Source organism: Caretta caretta, chromosome 4 (genome assembly GCF_965140235.1).
Source record: "Caretta caretta isolate rCarCar2 chromosome 4, rCarCar1.hap1, whole genome shotgun sequence".
Lineage (NCBI taxonomy): Eukaryota > Metazoa > Chordata > Testudines > Cheloniidae > Caretta > Caretta caretta.
This window is the reverse complement of record NC_134209.1, coordinates 153,052,320-153,070,926: the sequence shown is the minus strand read 5'-3', so window position 1 is coordinate 153,070,926 and position 18,607 is coordinate 153,052,320. Positions and strand designations below refer to the sequence as shown.

General features: G+C 46.2%; 1 protein-coding gene across 11 annotated transcripts in view; it reads left to right on the top strand.

Annotated features, from left to right (window-relative positions):
* Positions 1 to 18,607, top strand: part of DCTN1 (dynactin subunit 1) — a 138,612-nt gene that overhangs the window by 81,191 nt on the left and 38,814 nt on the right. For 6 of the 11 annotated variants that reach the window (XM_048846488.2, XM_048846489.2, XM_048846487.2 and 3 more), the window contains exons 6-7: positions 11,409 to 11,426; positions 17,076 to 17,096. The exons of 3 other annotated variants lie outside the window; for them this stretch is intronic. In XM_048846488.2, the coding sequence (XP_048702445.2) occupies positions 11,409 to 11,426; positions 17,076 to 17,096 (39 nt within the window). The remainder of the gene's footprint in view (positions 1 to 11,408; positions 11,427 to 17,075; positions 17,097 to 18,607) is intronic. 2 more of the 11 variants (XM_048846486.2, XM_048846485.2) reach the window with 1 other exon arrangement.

The following is an 18,607-nucleotide window of genomic DNA, read 5'->3' as shown; positions in this document are numbered from 1 at the left end:
CAGAATTCCAATGGGCGGTGGAGACTGCGGGAACTGTGGGATAGCTACCCACAGTGCAACGCTCTGAAGGTCGACGCTAGCCTCAGTACTGTGGACGCACTCCTCCGACTTAATGCGCTTAGTGGGGACACGCACAATCGACTGTATAAAATTGCTTTCTAAAAATCGACTTCTATAAATTTGACCTCATTTCGTAGTGTAGACATACCCTCAGAGATGTAGCCAATTGTTTGACTACACATTCTTAATGTTCAAGACCAAATAACCGAACTTAGTCAAATGTATAAAGATAAAGCAATGCAGTGCGAGAAGATGTACATACTTTCCTTCTGGGACGCAAATTCTCGCTGCGTGTTCACCTTACACAGGTGTGCTTCAAAGACGCACATTTCAGCTGCTACTATTTATGGTGTGATTTTAGAAGTTACAAAACTCTTTACACATCACTTAAAGTTTAAGTTTAACCCACTACTTTGTGCCAGCTTTGTCCTTGGTGCCTCCCTATACTTTCTCATGTCTCCATTTTGAATGCTACATTCCAAGTGTTGATGAGCCAGGAAAGCACTTGCTAGCTGTACTTGGTACAAAGTATTCATGTATCTTTGCTTTGGTAAGTTTCCTGTTTTCCAATGCCGAAGCTAACTCCAGCTTTGCAAAGCGTTGTGGGATGCTTGACATGGGTGAACAGAATTGTGGGAAGAGTGTAATACATTCAGTTAATATTAATTCCCAGCTCCATCTCCATAATATGTACTATGTTAATACCATGCACGTAATACCTATTAATGTGTATACTGCACCTAACATATATGTATGGGCTAACAGTACCACTCTGCCACATTTCTGCACTCAGAACAGGGAGCGGGCTCTGAGGGACCAAACAGATTCTTCCATTGCCCCTCGTGCTGTACAGAGGCAGAAGATGATGGGTCGTTTTAAAATAGAGATAGGAGAACTAAATGGTACCGTTTAGCTGACGGTTCGGCAAATACACTGCACAGAGTTATAAATTAGCCAACCAGGGGAGTTGCCTGACTGGCTAGTGGGGTCCCAGCTGAAGAGATTCAGGGCTGCAGTCAGTCGAACAGTCGCAATGGGCAGATTTGTGGCACCTTAGAGACTAACAAATTTATTTGAGCATAAGCTCACTTCATCGGATGGGCAGATTGTGGCTGGCAGAGTTGTCTGAAGCTGAAACCGAGGGCCTGCTCCATCTGATACTGGAAGTTTGAGGCCTTTGTGAGGGGGAGTGTAGCCAGCTAGTGCTTTGTCCATTTTACACCACAGCTGAATGGAGACAATGAAAAACTTTGTTTCTAGGGCGCATTATTGGGAGTTGATTCAGTGATTCATCAAATAGTTTGCGTCTGCCCCATAGCAGGTGGCTTGGAGCCAGTCTGTTCCCTGCCTTTATTTTAGCCGAGCTTTATAATTCTCTGTATGCAGAATCTACCCGAGCTTCATCCTGTGACCTATAAAAGCAGCCCCATTGCTTGCACCATCACAGAGACCATTCAGCTATCAGCAGAACATTCATTGCTCTGGACTCATTTTTAAGGGTTGTATTCTGAGCCCAAGTACAAAAGATTCATAACAAACAGGGCTCCCTCGTCTCTCATGCATGCATGCAGCAGCTGCTGCTACTTTGTCCATCTCATGTTACATCTCTTGTTCTACTACTTCACACAGTGTCCACTCCCAGGGGCCTCTCTTGGGAGTTTGGGTACTGTACTAATGTCTCCGTTTCTTGAGCAGATGCGCCTGCTCTGTCCTTGAGGGACCCAGGTGCATGTCTGCTTATGGATGCTCTGAGTTTTGATTTTCTTTAAAGAAAATGGAACGACCCAAGCCTGATTTAATTTTTTAAATGAAAGAAGAACCAGATGATCCTTCTGAAGTGTAAAAAGAAAAGGAGTACTTGTGGCACCTTAGAGACTAACCAATTTATTTGAGCATGAGCTTTCGTGAGCTACAGCTCACTTCATCAGATGCATACCGTGGAAGCTGCAGCAGACTTTATATATACACAGGTTAGTCTCTAAGGTGCCACAAGTACTCCTTTTCTTTTAGAGAATATGAAACAATACCTCCTCCCACCCCACTGTCCTGCTGGTAATAGCTTATCTAAAGTGATCATCAGGTGGGCCATTTCCAGCACAAATCCAGGTTTTCTCACCCTCCACCCCCCCACACAAATTCACTCTCCTGCTGGTGCTAGCCCATCCAAAGTGACAACTCTTTACATAATCAAGTCGGGCTATTTCCTGCATAGATCAAGGTTTTCTCACATCCCCCCCACCCCCATACACACACAAACTCACTCTCCTGCTGGTAATAGCTCATCTAAACTGACCACTCTCCAGGTTTAAATCCAAGTTAAACCAGAACATCTGGGGGGGGGGGGGTAGGAAAAAACAAGAGGAAACAGGCTACCTTGCATAATGACTTAGCCACTCCCAGTCTCTATTTAAGCCTAAATTAATAGTATCCAATTTGCAAATTTAGGCTTAAATAGAGACTGGGAGTGGCTAAGTCATTATGCAAGGTAGCCTGTTTCCTCTTGTTTTTTCCTACCCCCCCCCCCCCAGATGTTCTGGTTTAACTTGGATTTAAACCTGGAGAGTGGTCAGTTTAGATGAGCTATTACCAGCAGGAGAGTGAGTTTGTGTGTGTATGGGGGTGGGGGGGATGTGAGAAAACCTTGATCTATGCAGGAAATAGCCCGACTTGATTATGTAAAGAGTTGTCACTTTGGATGGGCTAGCACCAGCAGGAGAGTGAATTTGTGTGGGGGGGTGGAGGGTGAGAAAACCTGGATTTGTGCTGGAAATGGCCCACCTGTTGATCACTTTAGATAAGCTATTACCAGCAGGACAGTGGGGTGGGAGGAGGTATTGTTTCATGATTTCTGTGTGTATATAAAGTCTGCTGCAGTTTCCACGGTAAACATCTGATGAAGTGAGCTGTAGCTCACGAAAGCTCATGCTCAAATAAATTGGTTAGTCTCTAAGGTGCCACAAGTACTCCTTTTCTTTTTGCGAATACAGACTAACACGGCTGTTCCTCTGAAACCTGTCCTTCTGAAGTGTGTGTTTCTCATCTGGATTGCAGGGCGGACATGTCAGTTTTCCTGTGCCTGCGTGTGTGTATGTGTGGTGAGGGGACAGAATGGATCCCATGCACTTGAGAACTCTTCTTTTACAGTGAATTCTTCACTTAGCTGGCAAACATTTCTCTCGCCCAGCCTATAAGCTGTGATGACAGTGTGTAATTTCTCTAAGGAATGAGCACTGCTACTTAATGGCAATATTTCTGGTGCAGGTTCATGACTATTTCCGTATTAATCGTGGTGAAAGCTGCTGAGTTCAACAAGAGCAGTAGATGGTAGAACAAGCCAGTAACTGCTGTTTATTGTTGCAAGTGTGTTCCAGTGTTCTTGTGTACACAGACCGTTCTAGTGTTGGCCTGGCAGCAGCTCTTTCATTAAAGACCCAGAAGTAAAACATGTATTGGGCCCGCTGCCCAGAGGAGTTAGGAAGGTCTAAATGTCTTAGTTTATGAACTGGCCCCATAAGCTCTTTATTGCTTCCTATGACCATGAAATCAGTCACTTTTCAATGCATACCTTCCATCCAGTTCTGAGAGCGCTTATTTTGTACTGGACAGTGTTGATCAGCTTTTTCACCTTTTTAATTTTGAATTGTTCCATTTAAGAACAAGGAAGGAATGCATCCGATGAAGTAGCTGTAGCTTGCAAAAGCTTATGCTCAAATAAATTTGTGAGTCTCTAAGGTGCCACAAGTCCTCCTTTTCTATTTAAGAACCAGTGTGTTTTCTCCTCTCTAGCTTGACCTATTTAGTAATTGTCCTAGGACTAATGCATTTGTAAAAGATGCTGGCAGTACCTCATTGACACAGACACTACTTTGGACAGGTGCATATGTATTCCAGCTTTCTGAAATCGGGAACCTGCATTAGAAAAGGTGTTGAGTCATTCAACGACCTGTTGGCTCTGTCCACTTCTCAGATGATCCCTGATTCTCGTAACTGAAAAAAACATCCCCGTCAGCTTCTGTGTGACTCAGTGAATGCTGTGCTGTGCACACTGCCAAGTAAGGGGCATACTACAAGCAGCTCTCAGTTGCCTTTGGCTAGTAGACAGACCTTATTCCAGAGGAGTGCTGGGCACTGTTTGGGTAAAATTGCCAACTAAAGCTATTATCCGAACTGAGAACATGGCAATGTGCTAATGTAACTAGAGATTCCCTGGAGCTGTTAGTGCCTTCAAAGTCCAGTCCAGACGTCTTTCTCTGTGGGCTTGCATACACTGAAAACGCTACAGCGGCGTGGCTGTGCCACTCCAACAGCACTTCAGCGTGGACGCTGCCTACACCAACGGGAAGGAGTCTCCCATCAGCGTAGGGGGTCCACCTCCCCGAGAGCCAGAAGATAGCTGGATGGGAGAATTCTGCCATCGACCAAGTGCTTTCTACACGGGGACTTAGGTTGGCTTAACTACACCGTGCGGGGGGTGTGGATTTTTCACACCCCTGGCCAAAGTAGTTAAACCAACTTAATTTTCTAGTGTAAACCAGGCCCGTGTGTGGCCAATGTATAGTGGACAAGAGTCTTCACTGTAACACACACCGATAGTGTAGTGTACATTTAGATTCCACTACGTTCTGCCAATGGCATATTCCCGTGAATGCCATTTAGAAAACAAGGTTGCTGTAGCTGTGTTGGTCCCAGGATATCAGAGAGACAAGGTGAGGGAGGGAATATCGTTGATTGGACTGACTTCTGCTGGTGAGAGAGATGAGCTTTCGAGCTACACCCGAGCTCTTCCTCAGGTCTGGGAAACGTACTCAGTGTGTTGCACTTTTTACACGCATACGCTGGTGTGTGTTCTCTGGGTCCCCCACGCCATTTGTACAGCCTGATTGTTGCGGGTAGAATTGAACAATAAAGGCAAACTCCTTAGTGTGTTCTGCTGTAACTGTGTGGGTGAAAATGAGTGAAAGGTTCATAAATAAACCCCTGTGAAAACGTCATCAGTTCTCTGGCTGTGGCTGGCTCTAAGAGCACTCACAGACGCTTCAGTTAGTGGAGGTGGAGAGATACTTGCACTTAGACATGGACTCTGGCTCTGCTCAGCTGGCATGATCCATTTCTGCATATCCAGTCTTGGGCTGACCCTGCCTTTGTCAAATAATTGTGATGTCTGTTTCAGTTCTCTGCCTCTTAAACGCTTCGGCCCACCCCACTCTTCATGGCCCTCCTGGGGTGGTGGCTCCTTTCCCTCGCGCTGTGAAGGCCTTGACTCTGGAAATCCTCTCTTTGGAATAGTTTCTGCAGCTCTGTTATTGCTGTGCATCCATGTGGCAGCTCTTGGGGGCGTGTGCGCAGCACTCCTTCCCTGCTGCTCTGCTGCTTCAGTGGATTCCCCCCCACCCTTTTTTTGGTTGGTTGGTTTTTCAACCTTTAAGCGGAAGCCTACGACAAGTCCTACCTCTGGGAACTGGAGTTCGTCTGTGGTGCCTGTGTTGATTTGGATTCAGCTTCCCATGAGGTTCAGCAGATCTGCTTTGTCAGACGTCTGAGAGCCCTGCTGCTCACAGTGAGGCACGGAGCTGCAGTTTCTCCGACATGGCGCTGCCTCCGGGGCACTGTCAAACATGGGGGGTGTCCCCGGAGCCAGCTGCCATCAGATGTGCCCCTGCTGAAGCCCCTGACTCTAGGCAGCTCCAAACTGAAGAATTCAAAACCCCTGACGACAGCGCATGGTCAGAGCCTGATCCAGCAGGTTAATCCCAGAGACAGAAGTGCCCCATTTAACACGCCGTTCAGAGGATCCTGCAGTGAGGTGTGTGCTGGGAGTTGGCTTTGTTGGCTCAACATGACCAACCAGATGTAGTTGCAGAGCCCTCCAGAACCGCCCGCTCCAGGATCTGGCGCAATCTGTGGTAGCTGATGCTGTGTTGTCACTGGCAGTCGCCCCTTATTGACATCCCAGGTAGGTCAGGAAGCAGAGGGATTTTCTTGAGGCCTGTTGCTACCTTTTGGACACTGAGGACCCATCAGGATTTGCTAAAGGTCCACAGCAGCAAACAAGTGATTCTGATCTGGAAAATCCAAACTTCTTGCCACGTTTAAAGCAGCTTGCGAGAACCGCTGGATTGAATGAATTATTTTTGGTCCACTCAGGGAATTCGTAAGGGCCAGAGTAGCTAGGTCAAGAGCAGCCTTGCCATAGAACTGCTCTTGCCTTTGCAGTCTATTCTTGATGAGTAGCTGAAAGTGTGGAGGACGCCTCTCTCCTCATCCCAGGGAGCAGAAAACGGGGATATCTTACGCTGGGGAGGCTGCCATCTACATCTCCCACCCTCTTTCCTGCATAAGAACTTAGTGGTTGGGGTAGCAATGCCCAGGGGTAAGATTGGCCAAACTTTAAAGGCACTGCATCCCAGAGCCCTGAATTTTAGTGCTGCTGGGATTTGTGAGCTGCTCCTTTACAGGTTCTGGACTACCAGGTTCCATAGCAAAAGGCAGGGCTAGCTATGGAACAGAGCTTTCACCACCACCAGATAATACATACTTTCTGCATAAAGGCTTTGGCATGGCCAGCATCAAGTATGTGATGCTGTTGATGTGGTGTGGAGAGCTGCTGCCTCAAGGTAGATGCCCAGACAGATGCTGGTCTTTATCAGAATTCCACAGAGATCCAGAAAAGCTCCAATACCTTCAGCTTGCTGAAAAGACCCTGTCTGGAAATCAACCAGAGGCCACTTTATGGAAGGTGGCGCTGACTGAACCCGCCTGATGTTTCCTTGTTCCTCCATCTCCTGCTGGGGGGAAGTGAAAGGAATCTGCCCATAAAGCATCACCCTCTTTTACTGAATTTAGAGATGCCTCTTATCTACCCCGCAGCAGCAGGAACAGAAAGGTCCTAAGCCACTGGCTAACTGATTGGCATGTGCAGTGGACTCCCACATTCCATTAGCCCATGCAATGTAGCATTGCTGAAGGTTCTGACCCCTGCACCAGGAAGTATGGGTAAGTAGCCTGATGGATGCACTTGGCCACCTGCCAGGAGCCTGATGGCTGTATCTAAATTGGGCAGAACAGATGACAACAGAGAAGCAGCCTACGGAAACTATAAGCCCAAGCCTGCAATACCACATCTTGAGCTGAGCATGTAGCCGTGTTACGTCCTGGAATCTCTAACTTGTGTCTGCCCTCCATATTATGATGATGCTGTAGGTAGCTAGTATGGATTCTGTGCTTGAAGACATCCACTATCTATAATGCTGCCAGAGGAAAATGTTTTGAATAATTAAACAGAAATCTCCTCTTGTTGCTAAGGTGTTCTCACTCAGTAAATTGTTGCCAGACAGCAGATTTCTGAAAAATATGGTCATGTTCTGTGTGTATATAATCCAGCTTGGAACCAAGGCATGCTCCTTTGGGAGAAGCCGACAAGCTGCTCCTCTGCTCTGTCATCTCTATCTAGGTCATGTGCTATAGGGTCTACCAATAAATGAAGTCCTGAGTCCCTGAAGGACCTGTCTGTGCTCTCCATTGGTACTCGTCAGGGGTTTTAGGCTTTGCAGCTGCTTCTCAAGAGGAAGACACAATCTTTGGCCTGGCAACTTAGTGTTTCAGATATAAATTGATGCTTAGCAGCAAGTTGGTGGCACAACATAGGCCTGCATTGTTAGAAATGCTCTCCATTTTCTGTACCCAGACTTTAACCAAGCTCTGCATCATTTATTTTCTTCCCAGGACTTGCACAGCCTTGCAGGGCAAGGGACGTGGCCAGAGCCAGACGGAATCTGGTCCATAGTGCTTCAAGTGAAAAATCCAGTTCAAGACTGACCGAGTGCTGTGGGCTTTACTTGTACTGTATTGTTCAAAAGAGATGCACGATTGCCCTGTTCAGTGTCAGCTGGGCAGATATTAACAAGAAAATGGCCTTCCTCCCCGTTGATAGGAGCAATATTCAGCAATCCATCTCCTTTTAAACCCAAACGAACTGGGGCTGTGATCAGTGAGCAGCCTGTTATGCTGATCTCCTATTGTCCTAAATCAGTTTTATTTTCTTAATGTGCAACAAAAAAACAGAATCTGCTTTCCTTTCCCCTTTCCCACCAGTGGTTTTCAACCTATGGTCCACAGACCCTTGCCTAAGATTTCCAAAGGGGTTCGCACCTCCCTTTGAACATTTTTAGGGGTCTGCAAATGATAAAAAGGTTGAAAACCAGTGCTTTAGGCTACTGAGTGGTTTTTGTAAGCTGAACCCAGTGCACTTGGTAGTGCTTTTAAATGAACACAAATTTCTGATCAAGTCTAGTTAATTTAATTAAAAGATGGGCTGATTGGTGGCCATTTCAGTTTTTGGCCATATGTATGCTGGTTTGTTCAAATAACCTTTCTCATTGTCAGCTTCTAAGACACTTCAGAGCTTGATAAGCCAGAGAAGGAGCTTGGAAGTGGTGGTTTTAATGCTAAATATATAGATAATTTTCAGAGGGAAAATGTTCTCTTTGTACATATCAACAAAATTATGAATAAGACCTTGAAATCTGAATGTTGCAGCCCCTGAAAAATATATGGTATGGTAGGAACATCCAGATATAGAGTTCATGATGGCATTATTTGGGCTCATTGAACTGTGAATCAAGAGTTTGTGTTGCTACCCATTGGTGCCTCTTCCTTGTATTGTCAGGGGAAGAGGCATAGAAGGTGAGGGAGAGTTTTAATGTAGTTTTAAAAAAACTTGTATCGGGGATGTCAGCAGCCTACCCTCTCTCATTTCAAGGGACACTGTCAAGGTGAGTTTGGTACCAGTTTGATACCTGTTATATTGAATCCTTCTGATTCCATCATCATCTTTTACTCTTCAAAATTAATTATAGTAAATGCTGGATAATGAAAGCTCTTACTGCAGATTAGGGGAGTAACAGCCCCCCTTTTTGCTGGTACTGTTGAAATTGCACTTTGCATGTGTGGCTCTTATTTGTAAGTATAGTTCCCATCCGGTGCTGGGGAATCTCTTGGGATCGTGGATGGAGGGCACAGATTTATTCACATGCGGGGACTTCTTAGACCAGTGTGGGGTGATTTTAACTCTTTCATTGCCTGATTTTGAAACTGATACTTTGATACCTGAGGAAATTTCCAGCCATAGAAACTCCATATTTAGACTGTTTTCATTCCAAAATCTATTTTTCCTCCCACCCTCTCCAAATGTATCTTCCCCAAAAATATTTTTTGTTTGGCCTCAAACGTCTCATACTTGGTCTCTGGTCTAGAGGAGGAGAACATCAAACATTCCTGAAGTGATTGACAAACCCATTTTTTGTTATGAGACGGGGGGGGGCGGGGAGGGGGAAGTTGGTTTCAGTTTTACAAACCTTTTTTTGCTGCTCATATCTGTAGAACCTCAGGCTAGCGTTCGGACTGGTGCAGTGCACCAGTCCTAGATGAGAACTCCTGTCACCGACGCATTGGACAAATTTCATTTCCCCGGTTTAAAAAGTTATTTAGGGTCAATAATTCCCAGACACATGCCGTCAGTAAGGGATCCAGGGCTAAGAATATTTCCTTTCTCTTTCCAAAAAAGTGTGTAAGCCCTTATTCTGTAGAACGTTATCATTTTAAAAACTAGAGTTTATAGTTTTCTTGTAAATCAGGGAATTGCCAGCGCTGTCACCACTGCCCTACTGTCCTCCCTACTCTCCTCCTCTGGGCTACAGACACCCTCCTCTTTCACCATTCTTCCATCAGTATTTCCATTCCAGGCAACAACAGCTCTGCACTGGTCAGACCGGTGCTTTGCACACTGGCCTGTGACATTATCACAACCTCCTACGCCTTCCTGGTCCAGGCCTGAGATTCCAACACCTTGCCCTCATCTAGGGCCAAAGATTTCCTCCTCTGAACACAGGATCGAGATCCTGGTTTGGCTCTTTCACCCTCCCTGCGTGAATGAGAGACTGTTCTCTTCGGATACAGCCTGGAGACCTCCTTTACCCCACATAGCCAGGCTGCAAGCTCCCCAGGCCCCCATACAGGCTAGGACTCTTGTAGGGTCTCTGGCCTGAAGCGGAAGGCTGTTATAATGGGGAGCGGGGGAAGAGGAGAGTGATGCCAGGCAGGACGGAAGCCTTAACCTAGAATTTCCAGACTGTTGTAGCTTTTAAATTCACGTTCTACAGCATTAGTGAGGGTTTTTACTGTGTTTTAAGGGAAATATTTTCTCAACCACTGGCCTCTAGGCAGGTATTAGCCTGGGAATGATAGAAAACTTTAAAGGCGTTAAATCTGAGGTTTAAACTTGTCAGTGCCCCGAAGCCAGGTTGTTAGCGCTCAGAAATGTCTGCTTAACTGCAGTGTCTCCTGTTGATGGTGGAACAGGTCCTCCTGACCATGTCCTGGCAGCCTTTGGGGGCAAACTCTCAAGGCAGGAGGCTCTCAAGGCTGGTCTCTGATGCGGGTTTCACTGTGGCTCTATTTTTGCACGCAGCTATTCAATTGAATAAACTTTAAAAAATCTTTGCTGTTGTATTTCCTGTGTGCTTGTGAAGCTGAGTGTCTGTGTGAGAGAGAATGAATGGGGAAGGTGGGAACACAGGAGTAGTACTGGGTGGTGAACTCTCAGTACTATAAGGTGACTTTGTGTTTGTTTGAAACTGTAGAAACTAACAAACTTGCCCCTTGAACCAGTTCCTTGGGCTCTGGTAGATCCTGTGGTTGGTGTGTAGACTGCTCCCAGTAGCTAGGGAGGCTGGGCTGTATCATGCGAAGAGGTTCTGCGTGCATGCGTAGATGCTGAGCCGGGCCCATTATTGCTGGAGGAGGGATGAAGAAATGTTCTAATTAGCCAGTGAGACAGCTGAGCCTAAAGTGTTGCTAGGTTACAGAGGAGCACGTTCGTCCCTGTGCATCCCTCCTCCCTGTGGAAGGAAAGCATCAGCTGAGTCTCTGGTGCTGTGCCTGGATCTAAGGGCTGCCTAAGAACTTGGAGAGGGGAGGGAAAAATCCATAAGTGATGATGTAATGAGGAGCCCTGGGCGGTGGTTGGAGAGGCCAGCGGAGAAAGGAAGTGTGGCCCGTGGCTCCGGCTGCTAGGATGGACCCGCACTCCAGCACACTAGAGTCTTGCTAATTAACGGCGCCCCTAGCAGTCTGGGTTTTGGGAAGCGGTTGCTGGATTATCAGGGTCAATGGATGGCAGATAAAAAGGAAAAGCTGCAGCCATTTGCAAGCGCTCCTGGGCAGACTGTGCTTGAGAGAGACTGTCTACAGAGAGCTGCATTGTTGTGATTGAATGTTTTAACGTTCTCTTTCTCTGCCTCCCTCTTCCTCTTTCTCTCTCTTCCTCTGTCTTTTCTGCAATGATGAGGCAGGCCCCAACAACACGGAAGGTACAATCCGCTGTATCCACATGATCATTTTTAACGCTGCTTCTAAACATTTTTTGTTTTGCTTGTGTTTTTTTGGGGTTTTTTTTTGGTATGTTACGACTGCAGAGCTTTAATTTTGAGTTTCCAACTCAGTTTTGAGGTGTCTCTGGGGAGACAAGCTGGGCGGGTGGGTGTGTAATGACAAAACGATGCAATTGAATTTAATTTGTAGTCTTTCCTTTGAGTTTGTGTTCAAGTCCTTTTTCCATGTCACCTGGCAGCCTGCTGTTTGTGTTGCATGCAGTGCCTCTGCGGCTCACATCGGAGGACAGGGGTTTAGCATCCCACGGCTGCTTGCTGTATAAAAGTCGCATGCTAATAATAGTTTTTATTTCTCTTCTCTGGCCGTGCTGGCTAATTGACTCTTTTGCTTCTTATTTTTTGCCTGTGTTTTAAGAATTTCCAATGATTATTGTTATGTGGATTTCCTGTGTCGAGCTGATATTTTTCTGTAGGTTACAGTAGAGACTCTGATTTTTGTTCTCTGGGTGTCCTTATGTTTGTTTTTTTTTAGCATATCAGTGTTTTAAGTTCAAAAGAGCAATTAGTGAGATCTACATCTAGTGATCTGCTAGAAATACAAGTTTAAAAATACAAATAGCCCAAAAGCAAACGTACACCTTTCCCTGCCACTTTAATTGTTTCAGCTGCAGCAGCCAGAAGGTGTTTTCTTAATTCTGTTCCAGTAAATGCACCTGGTGTATGGATCTGGAATCTTAAGCTGACCAAAGAGAGTGAGACACTTTCCTGTATGGTGATTATTTTTAAAGCTCCTTTAAAATCCTCTTCCAAAAGAAAAGTTTTGCAAATGCTGATTCTGTATCGCTCTTGGGAGCAGAAAGAAAACAGAGCTGTGGCCAAGTCTGGAAACCAAGATCCATATATATCCATTTCTGGTGATTTGATGGCTGTTAGGGCCAGCCTGCATTTCTTCCAGGGAAGTTTTAAAGTCTGCCATCATTACCTGATTTATATGCAATTTCCCTATATTAAAATTTCCTTTCCTGGTCGGATTTGTTCCTCCTATGATTGCTCTGTATTTGGCTACTTCTGAGAGTGTGAGCAAGCCCATCATGCGCTAGGTCTCTCGGATTCTTGAAGGTGTCATGTAAAGCTTCTTATTGTAAGGTACAGTTAGCAATAATGCACAGAACATGTGACTGTCCAGAATAATCAGCTAGAGAGGAAGCCCTGTAATTATGTTAATGGGAAGCTACATTAATTCCTGCAGGTTTATCCAACTGCTGAGCATCCTCTGGAGAAGACTTGAGTAATGGGCTCAGGTGCTGCAGTCTTGAAGTAAAGTGTTTGTGTTCCTAGGGTACCTATCTTCAGCAGCTTCCAGCTCCTATAATGTGCAAGCAGGGCTCACCCATTGGGTGCTGGAAACGCTCACACACGCTATATGAGTAGCCTGTGTGGAAACATGCAGTTAACAGGAATTCCAGCTGTATGTTGCTCCTGTGGTTCACAAGCCCTGGCTTTGGGCCTGTGATAACTTACTAGGAGCCCACTGACCACACCGAGGGGTCTTAAAATTAAGAGCCTTGCAGCTGCTCTCATAGTCCATATACGGGTGCAGCGCACACCTACAGCTGCCAGCAGAGAACACTGCTATCTTGATCCAAATTGAGACCATTCTACTCCAGGTGGAATGGTGTGTGTTGGGACCAGTAGGGCCTGGGAGCTGCACCTTTATATTGAAGAGGAAGGGGACAGGGCAAGGCGGACTTCCTAGGCTGTGCTTTGCTCTTCTAGACGTTGATAGCTAGCAGGTGGCTTTCCTGATTTCTGCATGCTGGCAGTGAAGTTTCCCAGCCTGTGTGTTTCTATTTTGGGTCCCAGATACTACTTTTCCTATTGAATGTGGGACTTGTGGAGGAACAAAGGTTACAGAATGGCATCAAATATTTATTTGCATTATGCAGCACAGTTCAGAACCACCGACTGTTGAAATATTCATGGCTGGAATACTTGATACAGAGCTTTCTGAGCTCTTAAGCGGTCCCAAAGTTCTTCATTAGGCTGTAACTGGTAAAGTTGGTAGCCCTGTTCTTCTGGGACCTCAAAAAGTTCAGGCATCAGACATAGCTGTGGGACAGAGGTTCCCAAACATTTTCATAGCAGTGGGTCGCTTCTTACTAGAGTGTCACCACCTCTTCTGTTCGTGGCCACGCAGGCCAGCTCCCCTTCCACTGGCAATCCTACCACTTCCCTGGAGCAATTGCTTACATAGAAAATGAGTATTGGGAATGTACGGGATGTATTTCCAGCTGTATTTCAGAGGACTTTACTGGCTGGAAACGAGCTAGCACCTGTAACTAGCTGGCTCTCTGCAGGCGACCAGCAAGTGCTCTCTAGACCCTGAGGATATGTCTGCACTGCAGCTTGGAGCAAGCCTGCTAGCCCGGCTAGAGTCTCACCCTGGTGCACTAAAATTAGCAACATGGCTGTTGCAGGTTGGGCTGGAGCTTGGGCTCTCAGACTAGGGAGTTGAGTGGGCCTGAGAGCCTGAGCTGCAGCCTGACCTGCAACGGTCACGCTGCTAATGTTAGCATGCTAGCTCTAGTCCCACGGGCGTGAGTCTTTCTGCCTGGGCTGCAGTGTAGACATACCCTGGGGCTCCGGAATGCCTGCCAAAGGGAGGGAAGTTTTTGATTGTAGTTTTTATAACGTTCATTAGAAGAAACAAGCAAATGTTATACAGGACACACACAGCAGATCTGCCTAGGCAGCATCAAGACCAGTCTGTTCTACACCCTGATGAGATCAGTGAACCATTGTTATGACCTTCATTTACAAATGAGCCGTTCCCCCAGTGAATTTCATAGCTGACCGCTCAGGCTGTATCATCTTTACAAAGTGAGTTTGATGGGCTGGGACCAAACTGATGAACTTCCACCCTTAAACTAGGCCTAATAACACAGGGGAAACGGCACAAGGATTAAAAATGCTATTGCCCGCTTCTTAGCTGTTTTTCCTTTCATGGGAATGGCAGGGTAGCTTTAGTTAGAGCTGCCAGGAGACAAGTTTTGTTAGGATCCTGTATGGTTTAATCTAGGAAAGATGCTCTCAACTTCCTTAGTGCCCCAGAAGTGACCATTTCAAGGTTGGTTGATCTGAGATGCTGGTGTATCTTTCAGGGGGCTTCATTAACACCCTCGGGGGTATTTATCGTTAGTATAAATCCATCTGTTGGAACAGGCAGTTCTGATGTATTTCTTGAATGTACAAGAAATGTACAAGGTTGAATGTACAAGGTTGAATGAATGAAATGTACAAGGTTGAATGAATTTCTTGAATGTACAAGGTTGTCAGTTTAAAATATTTCAGCCCTTGGCTACTAATTTTTGTCAAGTATCAAGAACTCCTTATATCTGCTTCTTGGAAGCCGAGAGGCCCATCCAGCTAGCACCTCCATTGTTGGCTCTGGCTTTTTTGGTGCTAACCATTCCATAATAGGACATTAGGAGCCATGTTTGAAGCAACATTTCTCTGACAATAGAGATTTTGTTGAGTTCCTCTTTAACATGCTGCACTGGCAGCCCAGTGCTTGGCAAGGAGTGGAACACGGGAACATGCCTGGGTTGCTAAATCCCAGAGAAGAGAGGGTTTCTCAGAGCAGGGCCACTTGATGGAAGCTCTTCTGCAGAATTTCCCCCTGGGGATGGCCAGAGTTAACAGATAGTTGCATCAGGTTTTCAAAGATTCATTCCACACAATGGGTTTTCCTGTGGATGTTTTGAGAGACTCTTAGCTTTTCCAAAGCACTCTGGAAGACCTTACACTGCCAGTCCTCAACACTAAATTAATCTCCAGGTTTTTTAGCTTCTACTGCTTGGTGGGAACACTTTCCTGATTAGTGTTTTGCAAAATAAGAAAACTGCTCTGGAGGCTGTAAGTCTTTCACTTCTACGTTAAAAGTAGCAGCTAGCCAGAGTTTTCTTCTGGAATTGTGAGCAAAGTAGGATTTATCCCCAAAGGATGTGCTTCATATCAGGTGTTCGAAGGGGTTTGCATTTTACTGTGTGACCCTTAGACTATTCTGTGCAATTCTGATATTAAAAAGGAAGAGAGGGATTACTAGAAGCCATGTGTTTCCTGGTTTACCAAAGTTACATGCGAGTGAGACCATCCCCCTCAGATAAAGATGTGGACCACTGCCTCACTTAAACTCTGAAGCTTTGTCTTCCTGTCTCTCACATACAGGCCAGCTGTTTTACATGGCCTTGCATTGGCCAGCATGTCTGTGGTTGTAGCAGCCAGATAGTTGCCAGTAGGCTTTGTGTGATTAAAGGCCTCGTTCCTCATGCTACCCAGTGCGGGAGGAGCATGAGGGCTGGTTTCTTTTGACCTGCTCTGGTCCTGCTAACCTTAAGACTTCCTAGTGCATTGTTTTACCTTTTAATGGTAAAGGAAAGCAGACTATAATGGGGTTTAATGTGCCCCGGTGATATTGTGTAGGCCATTAAGTGTGACAGAACAGAAGCTCCACCTTTCAGTGTAGCTCTGTTCCTTGTCTGATTAGCTCCCAGTAATGGAGTGACACAGACAGGGAGTATATCCCTTCATGCTTTCCCTGCTACACACTGGCCGAAGAAAGCTGCTCCAAGTTCACTCTTGCCTGGTGTCTCGATTTCTGTTAAATCTTTGTCGACGAGGCACCACATAATGGGACAGTCCGTGTGTAGTAACCACACAGCAAGGAGGCACATAGTGTGAAAAATTCCTAGGTGTGGTGTTGCCAGATTGGTTGTCGTAATCTTGTATCAACTTCCTTGATACAGAGGACAGGTGCCTAAGTCTGAATGGGCCTACTTGATAACGTGACACATTTTATTCTTCAGAGCCAAGGGGGAAATGGCAATGCCTCCAGGTTTGAGGTGAAGCTTCACAAAATGCAAAGTCTGTGATGGTGTAACTGAAGGAGTTAGAATCCTCTTGCTCCTGCTTCTCTTTGGGCAGTTTGTGACACTTGAGCTTCAGTAACCCCGTCTAGGAAAAGGATGTGTGTGAGTGAAATCCAGGCTCCTGCCAGCAGAAGCCTTGAGAACCCTGGGCAGTCCAACAACAACTCAGCAGGGTGTTTCTCCAGCTAAGCCAAGGGAGCCCAAACTTCGCCTTTCTTAGATCTTTCCAGGAGTCCACTAGATGGATCAGGTTGTGGATGCCCCGTGGGCAGCTGCGAAGACAGCAGGTGTCAGCATGCAGGGCGCCTCCATTGTCCAAGTAGTCAGGCTTCCTGTCTCATGACGGAAGACTTCCTGATGGGAAGATCTTTGCGGTCCTGCATCTGCATGTTAAAGATAGGGGTGGCCATGGGAGAACTTCGGTGTCTTGAGTGCAAATGGCTGAGAGATTTTTCTAGCCCGGGTGTGAGGTGAGCCACATCAGGGTTCTGTTTCACCTGGGGCCGTCGTGGGAGCATGGGGGAATGAGCATGTTGTCCTGACGCTACGCACACTAATGGCGGTCATGTCTTTTTGTTTCCTTTACCTTGTTCTTTGCTGCATCTGCTGCTGCTGCCGCTGCTGTCTATGTATCTCTGTTCCTGTCTTTCCCTGTATGAATGTTTCTCCTACTCTGCCTTCTACTCCTGTTGCCCTCCAGACCACCACCAGGCGGCCCAAGGTGAGAACCAAGAGCTGTGGTCAGTGGGCATTGATTTTTACTTAAATGCTAAACTCCAATGTCTGTTTCCTTTTTCCGTCCTTTTGGGGAACCTGGGAAATCGCTACAGACAGAGACGCTTCCCTGGGGTGAATCTGCAAGGGTGAAATTGTCATCAAGGCTGTTACTCTCTGCTGTTCCCAGAACTAATTTAATGAATTAGAGCATAAAAATGCCTGGGTGATCCTATTTCCACTTTATGGCTGAAGCTCCCCTCGAGACGTCCCTGTGGTAACGTTATACCTTGGCTCTCCCTGGTTGCTGTTCGTTACAGGGGGCTTGAGGTTGTTTGTGGGGGAGGGAGTTCTGAGTAGTCTCTTTTAAGGAGACAATGCCAAAGTCATCCAGGGTTTTGTATGGCTGTGGAGAGAGCCTGCTGTGTGTAACAAACTCTGGTGCTAGCAGTGCAGAGAAGCAGAGTTGGGGGAGGCTACAGCCTGGACACAGATCCTCCAAAAGCCTGTGGCTACATAATGATTTGTAAATGGCAAACACTTCCTCCGTTTGCAGTGTGCTTGGAGCCAGGTTGGTCCCAAGATATGAGAGAGTCGAGGTGGGTGAGGTGGTATCTTTTATTGGGCTGACTTGTGTTGGTGAAAGAGTCGAGCTTTCACGCTACACAGAGCTCGTCCGCTGACGTAAGACGAACTCTGTGTAGCTCAAAAGCTTGTCTCTTTCACCAACACAAGTCAGTCCAACAAAAGATACCACCTCACCCACCTCGTCTCTCGGAACAGCTGCATTCTATCTCATGAGGTGGGGGGCTCTGATTGTGTCTTTGATTTCACTGGGTTGTGTGGCTAACTCCAGTCAGGGAAGATGTATTTATTTGTTCATTCAGTTTATTAAAAGATGTTGTTCCACCTATAGGCTTCCATTCATGCTCTGACAATATTAGGTTTCAGAGTAACAGCCGTGTTAGTCTGTATTCGCAAAAAGAAAAGGAGTACTTGTGGCACCTTAGAGACTAACCAATTTATTTGAGCATAAGCTTCCGTGAGCTACAGCTCACTTCATCCGATGCATTCATTGGTTAGTCTCTAAGGTGCCACAAGTATTCCTTTTCTTTTTGACAATATTAGAAATCTTCAGTCATTACCCCATGGAAGTGTTTGTTCATACTGCAGTTGCATCCAGAGACCCCAGTGTGGCCTGGGGTCCCACCAATCTAGGTGTGGCACAAATATGTGTACACACTTCCTGTCTTCAAGAGTTGACAGTCCAGCCAATAACAGACTGCTGCTACCACCAAAAGTAAATGACACACTCTCTCTCTCTCTCCCTCCTCCAATAGTAAATAAAATCTTCCCCTCAAATGTCCCCTCCCAAATGCCTGGGAGAAGGGATGGGCTTCGCTGTGTGACCAGAGTTCACATTTCTGTTCTAGGGGATCAAGAAAAGAGGCCAGTTTGAGTCCCGCAGCCTTTGTACCCTGCTAGCAGCATACTCTCGCTTACAGCCAGAGGGCTCCA